The sequence below is a fragment of the Colias croceus genome, chromosome 11, assembly GCF_905220415.1.
Source record: "Colias croceus chromosome 11, ilColCroc2.1".
In the NCBI taxonomy this organism is placed as follows: Eukaryota; Metazoa; Arthropoda; class Insecta; order Lepidoptera; family Pieridae; genus Colias; species Colias croceus.
Window position 1 is genome coordinate 1697540 of NC_059547.1, and position 22731 is coordinate 1720270.

Sequence of the window (22731 nt, forward strand, 5' to 3'; positions counted from 1 at the left end):
GCTGCATAATCTCATTCCACCCTCCCCTTTCCACCACAGAACATCTCGACGCGCGCTTGGCTTCCATCCCTTCATAGTTGATGTACCTTTTTTGCGCACAAAACGGTTTCAGAACTCTTTTATAAACCGAACAGCGAGGGACTGGAACGCCTTGCCCGCGTCTGTCTTTCCAGAAACCTATAATCCGGATCTGTTCAGGGTAAAAGTGAATAGGCTCTTTCTAGGCAGGCATGCTCATTCATAGTCTGCATCACTACTTACCATCAGGTAGGATGCAGTCAAATGCCTGGCTATCTTTAATAAAAAAAAAAAAAAAGCCCACCTATTGTAGAAACGAAGCCTTTTAATTAATAATTCCAGTAATATCTTTTTGTTTTACGTTTGTTAAATTAATTAATAAAGGTCCATTGTTTGACTAGTATTTTAAAAACTATAACATACATAAGTATTAAAAAAATATTATAAATCAAAATCAATGTTGTTTAACTAATTGTATTTAAGTATAATAATATTAAATAATCGATATGCACAAGCGGATGGAATATTCTACCTAAGCTAACTTTTTACAATACCGACACACCCTATCGCTTCGACTATATCTCTCTCAAGGCACTGTATTTAGAAAATATATGTTCTATGATACTCAGGGCTATCGCTGATACTGCTGTGGTGGTGATACTCGAACCTGTGGACAAAGATCATTATTATAGGTAAACCAGAATCTGATGGCAATTAGGGAAATCAAAATTTTGAGTGTGCAACCCTAGGGAAAATGGACTGAACGATCTTGATACTGCTTATTTTTTAGTTTGTTCTCAATATCATTAGTCACATTACATAAGTGGACAATACTGTACTTAATAATGAGATATCCACTTAATATTATGTAGGTACATACTTACATGTATAATATACATATTACTTTTACACAGGTAATACATATTATTATTTACACATACCTATATTTGTATGTTCATTATCATTATGCCATGTGAAAATATCGAGGTTATATCGATAGAAAACTAGACTGCTTAAAATTTTTTATAAAATAAAATAAAAGTAAAATAAAACTATGTTTATTTTCGTAAGTATTAACAGATACACACATTATAAAATTGACTTGGACAGCTTGGACTTGACGAATAGCCGTATTGGAAACTCCTGTAATAAGTTTTCATAAAATTATATTCCAATCAACAAACAATATTATAGTTACCTACATATAATATTTTATAATTAAAAGTATCAAAGCGGGTAAGTCCAATTTACCAATAAAATCTTCTAAATTGAAAATTAAGATGTGTTTGACCCTTCTTCATCAAATATTTTTCTATACACATTATAAACAACACCTCTTGCTTGTGATCACAGCGGCTTTTTCGACATTTTCGAAGATTTTTTAGACAAAATCCTAAAAATTATTTATCAACTGCAAAAAAGACAAATAATTTGACAACCAATTTGATAGTTGTCAAATAAGTTGCCACATGAAAATCTTTTATTTCATAATTATAAATATGCCATCAGATTCTGGTAGACCTATACAGTAGTAATAGTAAAGATACTGGCCTTCGAAACACAGTTTACCGATAGTTCAAGGTCAGGGTCTGCAGATTAAGCTGTACCAGTGTCTTGCAAATAAATTTTTTGTTTATTCAATTTTCAATATAGTACCTACAGAAATGATGATGATGCTTATTTATTGGCATATTTATGTAGGTATACATATAAGATGTTATATAATTGTATTATATTTATTTATTTCTCTCTCCATAATACACGGGTATCGCCGTAAGGATGATACCCGGTCCTTTGGAAGGCTTACGTGGGGACACAGGTCCAACACGCAGAGGACCTTTATAGTAGGGGAGCCCAAGAGGGGATTTTGGGATTTACTCGAGCGCGTCAGATTACTATTAGGCACGGTACCTTAGCTATTCATTAGTACCTCTAGTCAATATGAGCAGTTATGGTTGGTGGGTGCGCTCAGGGGCCCCGCTGGAAAATTTGAATAATCCATAATTCCCTAAGGTTGAGCTCGAATCGTCAGATTAGCGAAATGGGGACTTCTTATATTGTAATTAACCCCCCCAGATATTAATCTGACGCGCTCGAATAATATTACTTTAATTTTTTACCCTTTCTTCATAGCGATTAAATCGCCACTTTAATCGTCAGATTAACGTATACTTTTTTTCAGTGACGTCCTGGAGCATGCAAAATATCAATATCTAACGCGCTTGAGTATTTCCAAGCCATTTTTTTTCTTTTTTAAATTAAAAAAAATCAAAAAACCCTTCCCCACCGCTAAAAGTGAAAACATTATAGGACCTTTTTTTCTCGCTATGGTCTAATCTACCAATTCTAATAGGTTCCCGTGACGCTCGAGTAAATCCACATTTAGCATCCTGGGCTCCCCTATTAGAGAATTTAATGTGTTGTGGGACACCAGCCGCAGCCTGCCCATGGCTGCACTATAGAGATACAGCCCTGGGCAGTCCGCGGCCAATATAGGACTATTGCAGAAAAATGGAAATGAATAAAACTGGGTTATGGAAGGGGGTGTTAGATGGACTGGTATATTGGGTCTATGGGGGCTATGGACGTCTGCCTTTTCAATATTAAAAATTGAAAATTATGGCAGACGGTGACTCGCCAGTTCGGTCGATGGGCTCCCAAAAAGGTTACCGATAATGGCAACAAGGGGGCAACATCAGCTGAACGGCTGGGGGTGTAGAGAGGTGCGGCACCGGTTTCACCATCGCGAGCCCGCGGGCCCGGAGCGGGTTTCCCCGCTATTACGCCATTAGACACTTCCACCCCCGAGCATATAGCTCTAGCGGCTCCACTCTGGACGGCCAACAAAGGCAAGCCAGAGGTGGGGGATCCTGAACCTCGTCATTGTTCACTCCGAACTGCCACCGGGACAGCCCAGAGGTGAGGACAGGGACCTCCCCCGGGAGCGCTCGGTTCCCGCGGGGTCGCTACTCCCCAACACCTCGCCACAAGGTGCCCTGCGGGGTGACTGACTGCACGGTTGGGATATCTATTGTAGATATGCCAACCGGGGGCGATGGGGTCGTCACATCCCTTTATTATTATATTATTATTATTATTTTTTTAAGTATTGATGTAGTATGTATGTAATATTGATATTATTAAGTTTTGTATACATTACTATATATCTAATATTTTTTTTTGATTTTGTTTTCTTATCCCTGATTTTATTTATTTATTTTTTTTTCTCTTTATGATTGCGTCCTCGCGCTTAACCAGCATCGTACATGTCCTTTATTTTTCGGTTGCCTGGAAGAGATTGCTTTAAGCAATAAGGCCGCCAATTGTGCACTTACCATAATATTCATGTTTTCCATGTTAAACTTAAATTATATATGTTTTTTTTTTATTACTGGTATTGTACAATAAAGTGTATAAATAAATAAATAAATAAAAAAATGATGCCTTAGTTATTAATAATTAAGGGAGATTTTTCTTCATAAGGCCCTTTGCTTCATTTGCAAAGAAAACTAGTATGATAAAAGCAGCATTCTTTGCTCTACTAATTAAAAAGCTGTTGATATTGGTATTATGTAAATAAGTTAAAACTCTTGAGAAAACATCATCATCATCATCAGCCCATATACGTTCCCACTGCTGGGACACGGGCCTCCTATGCGGGTACAGGCCATAATCCACCACGCTGGCCAAGTGCGTGTTGGCAGATGACACATGTCGTCGAACTTTTTAATTCTTAGACATGTCGGTTTCCTCACGATGTTTTCCTTCACCGTTCGAGCAGTGGTGATGTTACAACATATGATGTTACAGATGTTACAGCAGATAAATTGAAAAATCAATTTATTTCCTGCGCGCTCGCCTGGTCTCGAACCCCGGACTTATCGATTCGAAGTCCGAGGTCTCACCACTGAGCCACCAAACATAGTTTTTAAGTGAAAACATAGTTTTTATTAAAATCACACACAGGTATTTCTAGTTCATTTATGCCTAAACTAGATATCCGCCCGCGGCTTCGCCCGCGTTCGCAAAGGAAAACCCGCATAGTTCCCGTTCCCGTGGGATTTCCGGGATAAAAACTATCCTATGTGTTAATCCAAGTTACCCTCTATATGTGTGCTAAATTTCATTGTAATCGGTTCAGTAGTTTTTACGTGAAAGAGTAACAAACATCCATACATCCATACATCCATACAAACTTTCGCCTTTATAATATATATTAGATACAGTATTATGATAAATCCCAATTGACAGAGATTATATTAAACATCTTCACTGCTGTACATGAGTATAATCCCCTCATATTAGACGATCAGTAATCAGCTATAATTGGTCTATAGTAAACTATAAACTTTGTAGTGCTCCAGGCCTTTGACTTAGTTTAATAGTCTCAAGGGCACTTTTGCCTAATCTTGTTATTCTGTGTTCAAAAGCAAGTTATCTGATTGACTACGTCCATGCTTACTTGACTCTGGAAGTAGACTGTCCTTGCAAAATTTCGGATTTGTGAAAACTGCATAGAATTAAGATCGATCTAAATAATATACGAGGAATCTTTTCCTAAGAGAGTGGTTATAAGTAGGGATCAAGATATTTCTAAATTCCATAAACCCCAAATAACCAACTTCAGTACTAATATTATACTTTGTAATTCTAAAACAGATTGTCAATTTTCATTCCGCTCGCTTTGTTTATTCTCAAATATTAAATAAAGATCCAAGAAAATTTGACCTTTACAAAATGAATTCATTCACCTCGATTAGCTCAAAACCTGAACATTAAACATCGTAATGAAATCTACAAAGTTGGCAAATAAGTTAGGCCGTGACAGCCTTGGCCCTCCTTTGCCGGCACAATTGGTCTATTTATCATCACGATAATTTCGTCAGAATTAAATCATTTCTGAGAAAGAATTCTACCTGACGTTAATGTTAACTATACCTTGGAAATGATTCAATTTGTGTTTATTAAAGGAACGCTTTTATAACAATCAAAAGATTGTGAGAGTGGCTTAAATATGTTGTATTGTTGTTTTTTAATATCGACGACGATTAACATTTTTGGAGAAATTCGAATGAAGTCTTTTTTCATCCACTGAATCTTTTAGTTTAATAAATGTGATAAAGGTTACTTCAGAACAATGAAAAATATTTTTTTATTTTATGATATGCCTAATTGAAAGATGGTTAAAAATAAATAAATAAATAAAAATTGTATATTATATGCAGACTGTCTGTAGATTTTCTAGATTTTAAACACTATGGATGCGACTATGTCTTTCTAGAAATCTGTTGCTGGCTTTATAAAAGCCACGTAATCCCTAAATATATGAAATTGAAAATTGTGAAGAACAAATTTTGCCTAACAATACAAAATGTATGCGCGCAAAGACGGGGAAGGAAGCTAGTGAGTAATATAGAGGCCTTTGTCCAAAGGGTAAACAAAATGCTGACAAAAAAGGCATGCATCTGAAGTAAAATCGATCAGTATGACTTGCATGTGCGGCAATCGGGTAACTTAGCCTTATGAATTTCCGTTCAGAGCAATAATTCACTGGACAATGTGAGTTTGTGAATCTTTATGATGTCCCCTGGTTCATTTCTTCATAAAATATCAATTATACTTTACTTAGCTAGTGAGAGCTTGAATAATTTAAATTTCTACTAGCTGTGCTGCGCGGTTTCACCCGCGGACGAACCGTCGTGAAAAATCAATTTCTATAGCTCATGTGTTATTCTGATGTATACTATACATCTCTCATATGTTATACCTTTATTCCAGCAAAGATTCATCCAAATCCGTTCAGTAGTTTTTACGTGAAAGAGTAAGAAACATCCATACATACATCTATAGCTATAATTACTAACTTTCGCGTTTATTTAGTTTGATATTCCAATATCCAACAAAAAGAGACGTGACATAGTTATGACGTGTTTAGAAAAGGTATATATATCAGTGGTTGTAGCTTATTAGTTTGTAAACGAACGGATTTTGTAATGTAATGAGGGAACAGGAATGTACCAAACATAAGCGGTCTACTAATTGGTTTAATCATGATAGGATTGATGGGAAGGATTGAGGCCGCTATCACAGCTTCCTTATTTGTTATGTTTATCAGTTACTAGTACAAAGATAGTAAATAAATATTTCAGGACAATTTTAACACACGGCACGATCTGATCCTATACTAAGCTTTCGTTTGTGTTATGGAAACTAGATGGCTGATAAACATACATATATGTGGGAATAGGATAAAATATTAAGATGTATTCCATGATTACTAGTTTTATTTTTAGTCTGTGTTTTTCTATTATTTAATCTGTGGACATGTTATCTGTAGACTGTAGATTTTTGGTTGTCTATGACTTGACTTTGTGTTTTTTTGGTACGATGTAATGGAGGATGGTTGAAATGTATTTTTGATATGTAACCGGTGTCTGGGAAATAAATCGATTGGGCGAATTTGGCTTTTCATTTACACCATCCCCACATAATTTGGGGGCTCGTCCGGGATACGGGATGGTGGAATAAAGAAAAAACAGACGAAGACTATGATGCCGGTGATTTAACCTGATTAAGAATTTACGAATTACGAACGAAGACTAAGATTTAAAGAAGCTTATGATTATACGATTACGACTTGAAGACTATAAAACTTTTTATTTACATTATTCAACATGCCGCCGAAACGAGTAAAAGATGATGATGATTGTGGTGAACCATCGCCGCGTATTTCCTTCAATGACTTAGAGAAATCAATGACGCCATTTTCGGGTGATGATGCCTATGGCATCGAAACATTCGTAAAAGATTTTGAAGATATTTCCTCTTTAATGCAATGGGGCGAAATAGAAAAACTCATATTTTCGAAGCGGCTTCTCGCGGGAACCGCCAAGCTATTTTTACGTTCACTAAGTGGGACCACCACGTGGGATACACTTAAGTCTGAGCTCCGTGAGGAATTTGGTAAGAAGTTGAACAGTGCAACTGTTCACAAGAGACTTTCAACTCGCCGGATGAAGATGAATGAGACTCATCAGCAATATTTTTTACATATGAAGGAACTTGCAGTACTTGGGAATGTTGAAGATGAAGCCCTGATGGAATATGTCATCGACGGTATTAAAGACAGTGAGTCCAACAAAAATATTTTATATGGCGCTTGTAACATTAAAGAATTCAGAAAGAAATTAGACATTTATTCAGAAATTAAGAAAAAATCATATTCACCTAATAAGATTCAAAGTAATTCAGTATCAAAGTCCATTGGCATGAAAATTCAAAAAACACTACGAGTAAAGAGATGTTTCAATTGTGGAGATTTAGATCATGAGTCGCCTAATTGTACTAAAGGCATTAAATGTTTTAAATGCAACTTGTTTGGCCATAAATCAACTGAATGTTCTAAAAGTATAAAAAAGAGTTTGGAAATTATGTCAACTAAAAATAATATTGATGTGAGACCTTTCAAGAAGCTGAAAATAAATAATATTGATGTAGAAGCCCTGATTGATACCGGAAGCGATGCTAATTTAATAATTATGTCTTATTTTAGGAAGATTCAAGGTGAAAATTTGTTATCTTATAGTTCAGGAACAACAGAAACTTTAACTGGAATAGCTGAAAAGGAAATTTATACAAAAGGATCTTTCACAGCAAAAATTGAAATTGATGATTGTTATTTTGAAACTTTATTTTATGTTGTTGATGATGGCGCTATCCCTGTCAACATTATATTAGGAAATCCTGTACTGAAAGAAGTAGAAATCAATTTTAAATCTGGAACTATCACTGCAACAAGAATATTACACCTTACAATGCTAGAGAATGAAAATGAAGATATCACAAATATTGAAAACAAAGAATATAAGAATAAAATACAGAATATTATAAAAGAATATAACCCCAAAAGATGTACTAAAGCATCAAATGTAAAACTTAAAATATTATTAACCGATGATGTACCAGTTTATCAGAATCCACGACGATTGTCACCTTTGGAGCTTAACATTGTTGACAAACAGATTAAAGAATGGCTTGATGAAGGAATAATAAAAACAAGTAAGTCTGATTATGCTAGTCCAATTGTGCTTGCAAAAAAGAAGAATGGAATGTTATGGAAGATTAAGGATGGAAATAAATTAATGGTTGTACCTAAGAAAATGCAAAATGAAATTATAAGAAAACATCATGAAAACGGACATTTTGGTTGTGTTAAGACTGAGGAATTAATAAATAGAAATTATTATATGGAGAATTTAAAAGAAAAGATTAAAACAAACATTGATAATTGCGTGGAATGTATACTTAATTCAAATAAAAGAGGAAAGAAGGAAGGATTTCTACATGTAATAGATAAAGGTGATTTACCATTGTCTACTTACCATATTGATCATCTACGACTGTTGACTCATCTGGGACAGATGATTCTGCAGGATGACCGTGTGGGAATAGGATAAAATATTAAGATGTATTCCATGATTACTAGTTTTATTTTTAGTCTGTGTTTTTCTATTATTTAATCTGTGGACATGTTATCTGTAGACTGTAGATTTTTGGTTGTCTATGACTTGACTTTGTGTTTTTTTGGTACGATGTAATGGAGGATGGTTGAAATGTATTTTTGATATGTAACCGGTGTCTGGGAAATAAATCGATTGGGCGAATTTGGCTTTTCATTTACACCATCCCCACATATATAATTTAAATAAATACTTATATAGATAATTAACACCCAGACAGAGCAAACATCTATGTCCATCACACAAATATTTGCCCCGGGTGGGATTCGAACCCACGACTTCTGACTTGGAAGGCAGGGCTACTACCAACCAAGCCGGTCAGTCAATGTATGAAATATACTTGAACAGGTGTTAAATAGGCTATCAGGGATATTTTAAAGCAGTTAAACCATTTATATATTTTTAAGTTCATTTGTGTCAATACCAGAAACAAGGGATTTATTATAGGGATATTATAAAAACAATTGTATATTAACAGCCAGTTATCGACTGTCAGGACCATGTTGGCTGGGCTGAAGATGACAGGTGATTAAAATCCGCTCACACAGTTGACTCGGCTATTTATATGCTCGTACTTTCCTAGTTTCGCGGAATAGTTGTTACTGAATATATTATTTTGATTTCGTCATAACTATGATAGTTTTCTCGGAAAATTATGAATATATTCATGGACCAATTATTCATGTCGTAATATTATATTAAAACAAAATTCTTTGAAATGTTTTGAATGTTTGGTTCTATACAGAGTGTAATCATTGTATACAAATTACTAGTTTTTGGAATAAGGATTAACGCTTACCGAATTTTCTGGAACAATAGTTTTACCCTAATCGATGTTTCACTTCACAATAAATTATTAAGCATGATATGATAAGCTTTTAAAAACACTTTGTTATTGATAATTAATAATTGATCAATGAATAATAACATTTGACATTACGATAACGATGAAGATATCGTTAATGGTGATAAAAAGACGATGAATATCGCGAATCTGATGATGATGAAAATGAAAATGATGGTAATGTGATGACAATGAAGGTGAAAATGGTGTATATTGTAATGAGATAATCATGAATGCAGTGATAGTGAAAACGATAAAGATAGTGTTGTAGCAAGACATTGGTAAAATGATGTCGATGACAAAGAAGTGAAAGGTGGTGAATAATGGTGAATGACAGTTACGTATAAAGATGTCAATGATGATGAAAGTGGAGGCGGTATTAACAATAATGGCGATAAAGGCAGTGATGTTGACAATGGAGTAGACGGTGATGGTGATTACGAAGAACATAATTGTAAATTACCATGTAATCATGGTATTAACTCTAATAATGATGATGATTTACCTGACGCAGTGAACATCGATAGATGCGGCGACCTAGCCACTACCAACGTCACATTAGTGGCTCTAGTAAAGCTCGGTCGGGTTGGCTGTGTGGCCTCACACGTGAGCCCTATCGCACCTCTAGCGGTGGTGACCCGAAACCGTAGTGGTCGCCAGCTAGAGCGTAGACCGTAGTCATCTGCTGTTGATACTTCAGTGTGGTCGTGCATCCATTGTTCTGTCTGGGAGGAGAAATATATAGTCATTAATAGCCATTCTGTTTTTTTATTTTGTGTTATGGATTATTAAATAGATTGCAATAGCTATAGTTTACTCTAAGGCTTATAAGTTAGGTTATGATGATGGTGATGAAGTAAAAAAATTGGTTGTCTGTAAAGTCGGTTTACTGACGATAGTTGAACGTGACAACGTCCGATTATGCTTCTTTGTCGCTCGTTCCGCGCTCTCGCTCGCACTTCAAGCCTTACATGGAACGCCTCAGATGAGTCAGAGCGAGGTAACGCCGCATGAGTCATGTTTTTTCGTGCGTGCAGCCGGCTTTATCGAATTATAAGACGTTGTCACGTCAAAATAGAGATAAGAATTGTAGTTGCCTTTTTTGTGTCAGAACATTGGTAATGCAATTTATCATAAAGTGGATGACTGGAATAGAAAATATGACCTCAAATGGGCATAAAACGCAGAAAATTATATTTCAATAATTATAGAGTACCTATAGGAATATTTGTTGATGTTGATGAGGGATTATATATGATCAAACGAACTTCAGAGTGAAGTTCGATCATTATTATATGAATCGCTTCATTCGAAGATATTATTTACTATGTAGTCCCCTTTTTCAATGCTAGCAACCACGCACGCCTTTAGATTTTTTTTTTTTTTTTAATTGAGGGTATTACGACCTGACAAGTATTTGCTTGCTTTGTACGATATTCATTATTTTTAGAGCCTCTTACAAAACTTTGGGTTAGGGTGTGGTGGGTGTTAATATCTTCGAATGAAGCGATTCATATAATAATGATCGAACTTCACTCTGAAGTTCGTTTGATCATATATTATATTTCATCGCTTCATTCTTCAGATATTATTTACTATGTAGATGTTAAGAGATAGAAGTTTTGTAAGAACCATTTTGGGTGCAAGTTTAAAAAACGTAAATATTATTAATTTTGTTTTATAAATTAACAAAAATTTAATTAAATACTATTTCTTTAAATCGATTATGCAAATTCGTTCGCATTTATTACATTAAGTTTATAGAACCTTGCAAAGGTTTTGGAATGTTTTGTCCAACCAGCAGTTTTACACACGTATATTATTATCAACGCATATACACCACTAGCACAGGCAGCAGAAGTTGAAGCGTGTCTTGCGCTATGTGAACTAAATATTGAAATGCTTACACCACTTTCCGATAACACGTTTTTGATCCAACGACTGATTGTTTGAGTTGCGGCAGGTTTATTCGGTTTTGTAAAAGTAAGTAATAACCTATTTTCCTCATCCTTCCTAAAATGTTTCAGACAGTACAGTAGTGGGCAAATAAGTGGTTATATTTTGTTTGAAATATGGAAGTATAAGAAGAGGTTGATCTCTACCTGGAGCCGAAGTTTTTACGAGGTCTGTACTGAAAATTTTAGCTCCACTGTCTGAGAAATAAATATTATTAATATTTGTAGGAGATAACGTCTGCACGCGCTGTGCTGTACACAGCGCTAATAAAATTACTATATATTTTTTTTTTTTTTTATTCAATTGTTCCAAATTTACGTTTCTATTAGGAAACCAGCTTGAGATATGGTTCAAAACTAATTGTGGGTATAGAATAATTGTATTTAGGCATTCATCTGACCCGATATTATTTCCTAATATTATAAATAGGCAGACGTGTGAGTTCAAAGTACCATACGAAGCCCCTTTGTTAAATTCTTTAAAAATGATATGACAGCCGTTACTGTACTCTCAAAATTGGAAATATTCCAATTTAGACAAAACTGCCACCATAAATGATATGTTACGTTATATTGCTTCTTAGTGTTACTGGAAAGCGATGCCAACATTAGTTCTATAGCTTCCGATGGGGTGTTTCTCCATAGGAAGGCTTCACGGAAAGCCTCGCTGCAGCCAGCGTAAAATGTGGGTGCAGTGGGCGCGACAGGTGACTGGGATAAGAATGCGTTAGATTCGTATCTGTTTTCAAATATGTATATTGTATATTATGTTTGATGATACTCTCTGACGAGAGGCTGCGAAGGCCACCACGGAAAAACTTGTATCCCACACGCTTCATCATTAACTATTTTTTATAAAAATCTCAAAATAAAAGTAAATGGGGAAATGCGTAAAAATTTATATTATTCTAATTTATAGAGCAGCAGGGTCGGGATGCCACGACACTTACTTTCTACATTTAGCATAAGTACCTAGTTCTCTTCCAAATTCTTTAATACGTTTCATTGCATAAACTCCATTCGATATCAGGATTTATTCTTCTTGGCGACGCGAACCACCATGTTTCGATGCTCGCATCATTGCCACAGTTGCTTTGTTAGTTTGTTAAGGTGGGGAAATTCTATGCCGCCCATTCTATTTATGTTACTAACAGCAGTTTTGTTATCAATTCGTAATAATATTGCACAATTAGAGTAGGTATTTGCAAATGTTTTTAAAGTTAAAAGGGCAGCTCTAAATAATTTACGAGATAGATTTTTTCACATTCTTTCCATGAACCATGCACTCGTTTATACTCACTCGCAAAAAATACCTCAACCTGTCCTTGAGGCATTTGAAAAATTCTCTAATGTAAATTTTGGAGATTTCATAAAATTTGTTTTATATATTATGTTGTGACCACCAATTTAATTCACCCAGAATATAACTTGATAACTGAACTTTGGAATCATAATTATTGTTATATTGATTTAAAAATAAATATTTTTGACGTTCTAATATCTTAGTTTATAGCCACCTGTATTTAATAGCAGGATAAGCAGCAGCTTGGTAGCAACCAAGACACCTATTAGGTGTGAAAACTCTCGGGTTGTACAAATAGGTAATTTTGGAAATTTATTAACTAAATGTGCAATGTTATTACGCTTATCATCAGGCAAAGAAAGTTAGGTTACATGAATCATATATAAACCCAAGGAATTTAAATTTTGACTTGGAATCAATGAATGCTTTGCATTGCTTTATTGTCTCGTTTAAATTATTTAGGCATTCTAATATATAATTTTTACCTGTACATAAAATATCGTCGAGGTAAATGACAGACTTAAAACCTCGGCTTAAGAATGCTATAAATTCCTTCATTAATTTAATAAACACTCTTAGCGTAATAGGAAAGACTTAAAATCTTATAAGTTACACTATTACCTTTGTTATTTATAAAATGAAAACGGAAAAAATTGCGAAATACCGGCTCAATTGGCATTAAAAGGTAAGCTTCTTTAAGGTCTATTGTAGCCCATGAAACCATTTTCGGGGATAATGTTTCGATGCCGTACTATGATTTTCGATTTTAAAGTGATATTTTGATATAAATTTATTAAGATTAAGTATGAATTTTTTACCGCCGTTTGATTTATGTGCTAAGAATATATTTGAGATATATTTTCCCTTTACTGGGTTACAAACATGAATATCTCCCAAGTCTATAAGGTTATTTATTGCCACAGACATGTCAGCTTTCTCTTGCCCCGACCAAAATTGTGTACGTACTGAATTTTGAAAAAATTTCATTAGAAAATGGTAAATCCACACCGTCTTTAACCCATTTAAGAACGGTTGTATTATTAGTAATTTTACGTCAACAATTGTAAAATAACGTAATTCTTAATTGTTATTTTGGTGCACAATACTCGAGCTGGTCATCTTTGGCTACGAAGAGGGGGTTGGTCTTTGTATGTTCCTCTTGTAACCTCCTCGCTCCCCCCCCCTGTTTGACTGAAAGCGAGAAGGTGTCTGCCAGTTTCCCTGGAAACTACTTACTAAGAGAGCGAGATGTGTGTGCTGCATGAGCATGTAACCTTCGAAGCTTTTATTTTATTAGATAAATTGTCTCCAAACAATGCATTAGTTATACCTTTCAGAATGATCGACAACTTGCAAAAAAGTTTGTCGATGATGTAGGTCCGAGAATATGCGACATATACACTTATAAACTTATTGGCCTCCATCTTATTTTTGTTACTACGCAAGTTTAAGCCCCTATTAACGCCTGTTATAACGGCCCCCAATTGTTGCTGTGAATTCGCCATTTTCTTATCCCAGAATTTACCGGATTCAGGGGTAGCAGCCTGAATCTCCGGATTTTATGTAGGAGCCTGGAGTAATACGCGATTTTCGGGAATCTAACAAGTTTTAGAAAACTTTCTCTTGATTCCTTTATTAACCCTTTCTTAAGGCTCGGCAACCATATTTTGGCGAGACTTTCGTGAATTTTTTCACCATATTCTGGAATCACATCATTAGCTTCACCCAATGCTGCTAAGATATCAGGTTCTAAGTCGACAGGCTCCGATTGAGGGGCCGTGGTATCAACCGTTACTGGTTCATTTGCTTGAAGCGCAGCTAGATCAGCCGTATTGTTCATAATTCCCGGCAAAGAATTTATCGATGGATCAGTTACTAGGATATCTGGATCCGGTAACAAAAAGTTTTGTTATCGAGGGTACTTATAAAATTATGATTTAGGGTTATTTTATTTTTTACATAAGTTGATATTCAACTAACAAACCATCGTGCTATTATCTCGAATAGCCTCCTGGTAAAGTGAAGTCCCGTGTCCCACTACGGGCACGTAAGGGGCAGATGCATTATGCATACATTTGTTTCACTGATCGATTTTTTTTTTTTTTTTTTAGGGACAAGTAGGTGATCAGCCTTCTGTGTCCTACCAGACCGAGACATTTTTTTTTTTTTTCTTAGTCTCCACCGGGAATCGAAGCCAGGACCCCTCGGTTCAACGCTCACGCGTCAACCACTGTACCAGGGAGGCGGTCCTAGTAAGCTGGTAATAATTATTAAATAAGTAATTATATACCAATAAAGATTTATAATTTTCCAATAAAAATACCATTGTGATATCATCGCGGATATCCTCCCGGCTTTTATTTTTATTTTTTATTCTATTAAAAATTTTCGATTTTAACCTTCGTGATGCTATCTCGAACATCCTCCCGGTATAAAAATGTATATATTATATACATTAATGATATTTAAGTATGTAGTATGTACTCGAAAGTAAAAAATTACATAACCTTTGTGATGCCATCGCGGACATCCTCCCGGCATAAGTTGAGTAATATGTAAATATTATTTCACTTCTAGAAATCGTGAGCTATTAAATTACCTTTGTGATGTTATCTCGAACATCCTCCCGGTATAAATATGTATATCAATACATTAATGATACTTAAGTATGTACTCTAAAGTAAAAAATTACATAACTTTTGTGATGCCATCGCGGACATCCTCCCGGCATAAGTTGAGTAATATATAAATATTATTTCACTTCTAGAAATCATGAGCTATCAAATTACCTTCGTGATGCCATCTCGGACAACCTCCAGGTATAAACGAAAAATATTTGAATATTTTTCAACGCTTCAATTTCGTAAGTTATAAGAAACTTTCATTTGTCGTATTACGGATCGAAACAAAGACACTTAAAAACTCCAAAGTACTTAACTACTTGTGTCGTCTTCGGATTCTGAAGATGATATTATAGGTTTAATGCGACGATGTTTTTTCTTCAACTTCCTAATCTTCATACGATAATAATCAATTTTCTCCTTTGAATTTCTCTCCAACATGACGAAACTTGCACTTATTTAAGACGTCCGTACGTTGCGGCGCACGAAAAAGGAATGAATATCGTACAAAGCAAGCAAATACTTGTCAGGTCGTAATACCCTCAATTAAAAAAAAAAAAAAAATCTAAAGGCGTGCGTGGTTGCTAGCATTGAAAAAGGGGACTACATAGTAAATAATATCTGAAGAATGAAGCGATGAAATATAATAAAAGTCGACTTCTTTATTCTTAAAAAAAAAAATTATATAAATAGTTCTTTTTATTCTTTACTTCAATAATAATGTTCAAGTAATAATAAACATTAAACCAACACATTTACCACAATCCCTCCGCATTGTTTGTAAATATACTGAAATACGTTTTTTAATGTTGAAAGGTTGCGGCTTTATGAACATCGAGTGCATTAATTTTAATATGAAATACATTTAATACTAAAAGCACGCACATATAAAAACGGAGGTTTTTTATTGTCATTCCAACAAAAGATGGAATAGTAGGCGATCATCGGCAGTCATGAGCATTCACAATACCTAGAGAAATTGCCAGCCTTTTTTTGTCGTTCACCGCTTCTTTTCTTGCCTTAGAATATGCCTTTAGTTTTCCTAGTTAAAACATCAATGATATCCATCATTGATGATCATTCCAATTTCACACAAATTTCAACTAAATGCTAAGTTCAATAACATAGTACCGTCTAAAGAGCAGAATAGTCGATGAGATTCACACAATTTTTCGACCGTAAGCTATCTACGTATATGGGTATACAAAATATGTTAAAATATGACTTACTTTTTCAGGCCGTCCATCGATATACCACATGATATTCGCAGGCGGCATTGCTGGTACAGTTGAGCAATTTAGCAGAACATCCTCTCCTACTTGAACGCTGCCAGGTAGCCCCATGATCACAGGATCTTGCTTCAACGTCACTGTTTTAAAAAAACTACTGGTTAATACGGGTGTTTAAAGAAATATATGTTAGTTTTATAGTTAGAAAATAATTAGCATTTTAAACGTACATTCCACTTTTATTGACCAAGCAATTAAAATGGGTATTTTTTCGTACTGCATGATGAATAATGACAAGCTTACTTAAGAGGAAAGAATATCCAAGCAAAAATGGCCCTACTATTCCCATAATACATCGGAAAAGTTAAACTTAAAATAGGTATGTACGTCAAGCCATACAAAAAGAGAGATAATAATAGTAAGACTCTAGTCTCTAACACAATAATCCATACTAATGTTATAAATGCGAAAGTAACTCAAGTGCGAAGTAAAAGAATCAATTTGCATGAAATTTGGTATAGAGATATTCTGATACCCGAGTAAGGACATAGGATTGGTTTTATCCCGGAAATCCCACAGGAACGGGAACTATGCGGGTTTTTCTTTGACTGCGCGGGCGATGCCGCGGGTGGATAGCTAGTAAGAAAATATTATAATAACTATAATATAATACATACCAGCTACAGTTAGATACTTCGTCTGATTGACAACCGCGAACCTCGGGCCTTCAGTGGAGACCTCGCAGGTAAACGATATCCTGGTATTGTACCGCTTTGGTACAGGAACACTTATAGAGCATTTGTTCTCATCACAGGTACCACGGGTGACTCCACCAGCTGTCGTGTTGAATGTCCTGGTTGAAGGCTGGAAGAGGAGAAGACTTAGAGTGCTATTCCAATAATATGCGAAGATAAGTAGCGAGGTGTGTTTGTAAAGAACCAATCATATCGCTTCATTTAGTTTGAAGTGTGAAGCGTTCAGCGTTTGATGCGATACTAATGGTTATTTACAAATACTCGACATCCTCGCAAATTATTAGTGGAAAAGCATTATAATAGTTACCTTTGAAACATTTAAGATTGCTTGTGTTTATGCAATCCTGGTAGGATTAATTATAATTGCTATTAGTACTCTGTGTAACAAAGGTCATGGCAAACTTTAGTTAGAGACAAAGGAAACCAAACCACACAAATTCTTTTGGAAACATTGTGGCATACGTATATAGCAAAACTTTGCCAAGTAAACAACGAGACAAACGAACTACCCCAATTTTTTGGACGTTAACATGTACAAAAAATGTGCAAAAAATATATAACATCAAGCTTTGAATTGATAAACTCCATATTTGAATTCAGTAAGTAAACAGAGTTAGAGTCGACATCATGATTTCATTTTTGCATGTTTTATTCTAGCGTGCATATTGAGTAGCAATTTTAAAAGTATTTTGATCAGGGTTTATCCCAACGGAGTCTCGGGCTATAATGAAAATAATGTGAATAAACTTAAATAAACTGATAGTTTCAGACTTAATATTAATGGAATTAACTAATATTTATGAAGTTAGATCGAATATTATAAAATTTACCTATTCGTGGAGCATTCATCGATCTAGAATTTTGACCCCGCTTGTTTTCTATGTCACTATTAAACAATATTTAAACATTCTGTATGAAATAAATAATTGTTCAACCTATATTATTATAGTACGCTATTGTAAAATTTAGTTGTTTAGCAGATGTTAACTTTGAACCTTGGACTATCGGTCTATATTCAATGGGTAGATTCAAATGATTTATTGTTACATTACATTGTACATAAAAATTGTTTGATACAATATTCATATAAATTCGTTTAGTCATTATTACGTAACAAACATTCCTCCCACCTTTACCTATGTGTTACTTTTTTCCTTTTTCATTATTTCCGTACACACCTAGATTCCTATCTTACATTACAAATAAATTTCAGGCTGCATGCGTTTCATTACGTTGCCGACAGATTGGCTTCATTAACGTCAGAAACAATATTCTCAGCTGAACGGGGACAAAGGTAGGAGGGAAAAAATGTCATTTGAAAACCGTTCGACTCGCTAGTTATCGGCATAACTGAATTTTCAGTTTCATTGGCGCGTAGGAAACCCGTAAAGAGGTGCCATGCCATAAAATATTCTGCTGACGTAAATTGGAGGAACATGAATGTATAATATATTGGAGGGTATTGGGAATGTTTCGTTAATGTGCATATATAATTAAATATATATCATTATTGTTGTATATTTCCTTTCATATGTGTTATAAGGAAGGTTTAAATGTAAAAAAAATTACAATGTTATGAGCATTGAGTAATTTGTTCTAAGTTCTTTTCTGTAGATAAGATCTTAGATCTCTGATTTGGATAAAAAACCCAGCTGAATAATAATTATGATATGATAAGTTTGAAGTTTGAGTTTTGTGTATCTTGTCTCGCTTCGAATAAAGAATACCAGTTTATCTAATAAAAGTGTTACACAGGTTTTTGAAGAGTAAGTCTATTTTTGTTTTCGAAATATTCTAGTTGTATAAGTACAAACTTTTAAATAGAGATGAAAAGGTTACACCAACAGTATGCTAAAATTGTGTGCAATAATTTTTATAACATATCATTTTAACAAGTAACCATCCAAAAATGCGCTACATGAATGAACTTCCAACCTCATACTTCATATAAAAGTGTTTATATTTTGTAAGGCTTAATAGCGTTTTGTTAGCAGGCCTGTTGCGCAGACTGTAGGCTGTCAACTAGCACTTAAGTGTTAAGTTTAACCTGAATATCAAGGATGCTTTTATAATGTATAGCCTCTGTAGAGACCTCTGTTTAGAGCTCCTTGCAATGTTTATGCGTAATTATGCAAAGAGAATGTAAATTAGTATTTTCTGTGTAAGATTTCTGATAATATACATTAATTAGGATTAGAAGGTAGTTTAAGATTTTTCAAAGTATATATAGACCTTCAGAAATTAAAAGATTTTAAACGCGATTTATTCATTATATTATTTTCCCGACGTTTCGAACACTTTACAGCGAGCGTGGTCACGGGGAGACTAAAAAAAAATTTTTTTTTGGCAATATTATCAAATTGTAGTGTTTTCGTTTCCTCTGTAAAAGTGTTGAAAAAAATATAGATATAAGTACTAACAAACCTACTGTCCAGGCGTGATTATAAATTCTTTAAATTCTAAATGTATAATACTCGCGTAAAATCAAACACAAGAAAATACTAGACCTATAACTATAGACCTCGTTACGTTGTTACTCTAAGCTATATTTTTACTCTCCGCTTCGAAGACCTTATGAAAAGACTAAGAGCAGAGTTTTGTGCTGTTATAAGATACCTTATATTTATTTCACGGGAATGAGATAATTTCAAGTAATGGAGAGTTCCATAAATTATATAGTTCTGCAGCCTTCAGATGGAAATTATTGTAATAAAAAACGACGTGTGTCACTCGGGGTCTGCCGCGGTAAAGCTATTGCATGCTATGCCTTCAAGCCACACCTCCGCCCGTCGGAGTGGGGAGCGTGAGGTTTTTTCGTTACGGAATTTCTCGATTCGGTCCCCGCGCTCAAGGCCCGCGATAGAAGATACGCAAAAGCTTAATAAACATAAATCATCAAATATAATGATGACTATGTTGTTACGGTACTAGTTGATGACTTTATGAAACATGAAGGTTCGGCACAGTATACACTATACACATAGACGGTATACTATTATACTATGGTACTAACCTGCTGTCCAGGCGTAAAGCGAAATATTTCGTTGTTATCTCTATACCACTTTACGGAGTGCAAGTCGGGGTCCCCTCGCTCCTTCACATAGTGGCAGGCGAGGTACGCGTCCCTTCGAGGATCGCCATACTGCGGGACCTCCAGGTGCGTTATATTGTGAGCAGTGGCTATCACTGGAAAGAAAGAACTTGTTAATATTGATGGGAAAGTAATAACAAGTTTATTTATTTATTTGTGAAACTTTATTGTACAAGTACCAGTAATAAAAACATAATTTAATAAGAAAACAAGAATATGGTAAGTGCACAAAAGGCGGCCTTATTGCTTAAAGCAATCTCTTCCAGACAACCATAAAAATAAAGGACATGTACGATGCTGGTTAAACGCGAAGGCGCAATCATAAAGAAAATAAATAAAATCAAGGTTGTAAAAAAAATTCAAAAACTATGGGAAATAAACCTTAATAGGTATACAGGGACAAGTTTAGTGGTGTTGTATATATAGTATGGATAATATTATAATTCATTTTCTAATACATAACGTAGATATATAAACAAATAATTCATATGCACATGTTAAAATCAGGTTTATTAGAACTAATATTACATTATTTGTACGACAAATAATAATTGTCCATAATACATCATTATACATTTATTTGACAGCAAATTTCCCAGAAACATATTCAACAACACCACACAACTTCAAAAACTTTACAAATATCCTCGACAATTGTATCAAAATTCACATCTAATACCATTTCCGTGCGGAAATTTGGAAATGAAAATAACGTGTGTCGGAACACGGAAGCCTGTCACATATTCCGCGAATTTCCAATGATACATCCCGTCAGAGGCAGCTTCGTTAGCGTTGGGAGCTTGTGACATGTAATGACGAGCGGATTTTTACATTTACACAGGTAAATTGTGTGTGTGTGTGTTAGTTTTGTGTGGTAGTTTTTTTACGTGAGAACTAATCCTCCTCATTAAATGAGCTATCTAACACCGAAAGAATTTTTCAAATCGGACCAGCAGTTCCTGAGATTAGCGCGTTCAAACAAACAATTAAACAAACTGTTTAGCTTTATATTATTAGTATAGAAGTATAGATATAGGGTTAAAATAGATGGCAGGGTTATTGTTATAATGTAAAATGTTACAATCAACATAGGTATCTTCATCATAAGGTACACGATTTACATATTTTCAAAATTTTTTGGCTGATATTTTTTAACTTATATGTTAAACTGCCTATTAAATATTTTTTTTTATATAGGTACAATACTGTTAAAATAAACGTTTCATATCGCCCTCATAAACTTCACACCTTCAATTTAAACCCTTTATAAATCCAGACGTCTTTTAAAAGTAGGTATATATTTGATTAGTCAAATTATACGACAATTTACTACTATTTCGATTCTCAGTGAAGTGTTCAATATAATAAAAAAAGACGTGTGGCACTCGGGGACTGCCACGGTAAAGCTATTGCATGCTATACCTTCAAGCCACACCTCCGTGCCCGTCGGAGTGGGGAGCGTGAGGTTTTTTCGTTACGGAATTTCTGGATTCGGTCCCCGCGCTCAAGGCCCGCGATAGAAGCTATGCAATAGCTTTAAAAGTTTGATATGAGACGGTTTTAATCACTTATTTGATTAGATACTTTGATTTTAACTGATAGTAGTTTAAAAAGTATATATGAAGTATTATTAAGAAGTCTCGCATAGAATATAAATTTGAGATAACTCTGAATTTGTTCTTAAACGTATTTTCTCCTTACACCTACAGTATATTTTCTTGTGATTGAACAAAAGTATTATATTTTGATAAACAATTGTAAATGAAATTAACAAGTGATAACTGCGTTAAAAACAACCGACTTCAAACTTGCACTTGCAAAATTTACAAATACCTACAGACAAAAATGCTCATAAAATAAAAACTACTGGGCCTATCCGAATAAAATTTTTATGGGACCAATTCGACACCATCCCGCATCGAACAAAAAAAGAATCACGTAAATCGGTTCAGAAACCTCGGAGTAATCGGTGTACATACATAAAAAAAAAAAAAAAAAAAAATACCGGCCGAATTGATAACCTCCTCCTTTTTTTTGAAGTCGGTTAATAAAAGACTCTACAACGATGTTTTGGTTACAATTTTAACGCAATAACGCAGTTCCCACTTCCCATAAACTGAGTCGTGAGAAGAAAGATTTGATTGCTTGTAAGTTTATTATTTAACTGAATAATTAATACTATCCATATTAATATTATAAATGCGAAAGTAACTCTGTCTGTCTGTCTGTTACTCAATCATGCCATAACTACTGAACCAATTTGCATGAAATTTGGTATAGAGATATTTTGATACCCGAGAAAGGATATAGGATAGGTTTTATCCCGGAAATCCCACTGGAACGGGAACTATGCAGGTTTTTCTTTGACTGCGTGGGCGATCCCGCGGGTGGAAAGC

The 22731-nt window shown here is 34.7% G+C and overlaps 1 protein-coding gene across 1 annotated transcript; it reads right to left on the bottom strand.

The window, feature by feature from the left end:
• Positions 1 to 504: 504 nt before the first annotated feature.
• Positions 505 to 21144, bottom strand: LOC123695643. Its single transcript, XM_045641549.1, has 6 exons — positions 21015 to 21144; positions 20258 to 20430; positions 17167 to 17353; positions 16490 to 16629; positions 9887 to 10106; positions 505 to 685 (listed from the first exon to the last, which is right to left on the bottom strand). The coding sequence occupies exons 1-6, from the start codon at positions 21142 to 21144 to the stop codon at positions 594 to 596; spliced, it is 942 nt and encodes a 313-aa protein (XP_045497505.1). The 3' UTR covers positions 505 to 593.
• Between the last annotated feature and the right edge of the window lie 1587 nt (positions 21145 to 22731).

What these genes read in the sequence shown, in the direction of transcription:
- LOC123695643 (XM_045641549.1), bottom strand. Translation starts at nt 21,144, where the DNA reads ATGTCACAAGCTCCCAACGCTAACGAAGCTGCCTCTGACGGGATGTAT. An exon ending in CAAATTTCCGCACGGAAATG is followed by an intron (nt 20,431 to 21,014) that starts GTATTAGATGTG and finishes CTTTCTTTCCAG; the next exon opens with TGATAGCCACTGCTCACAAT. An exon ending in TCGATGGACGGCCTGAAAAA is followed by an intron (nt 10,107 to 16,489) that starts GTAAGTCATATT and finishes TTCTCCTCCCAG; the next exon opens with ACAGAACAATGGATGCACGA.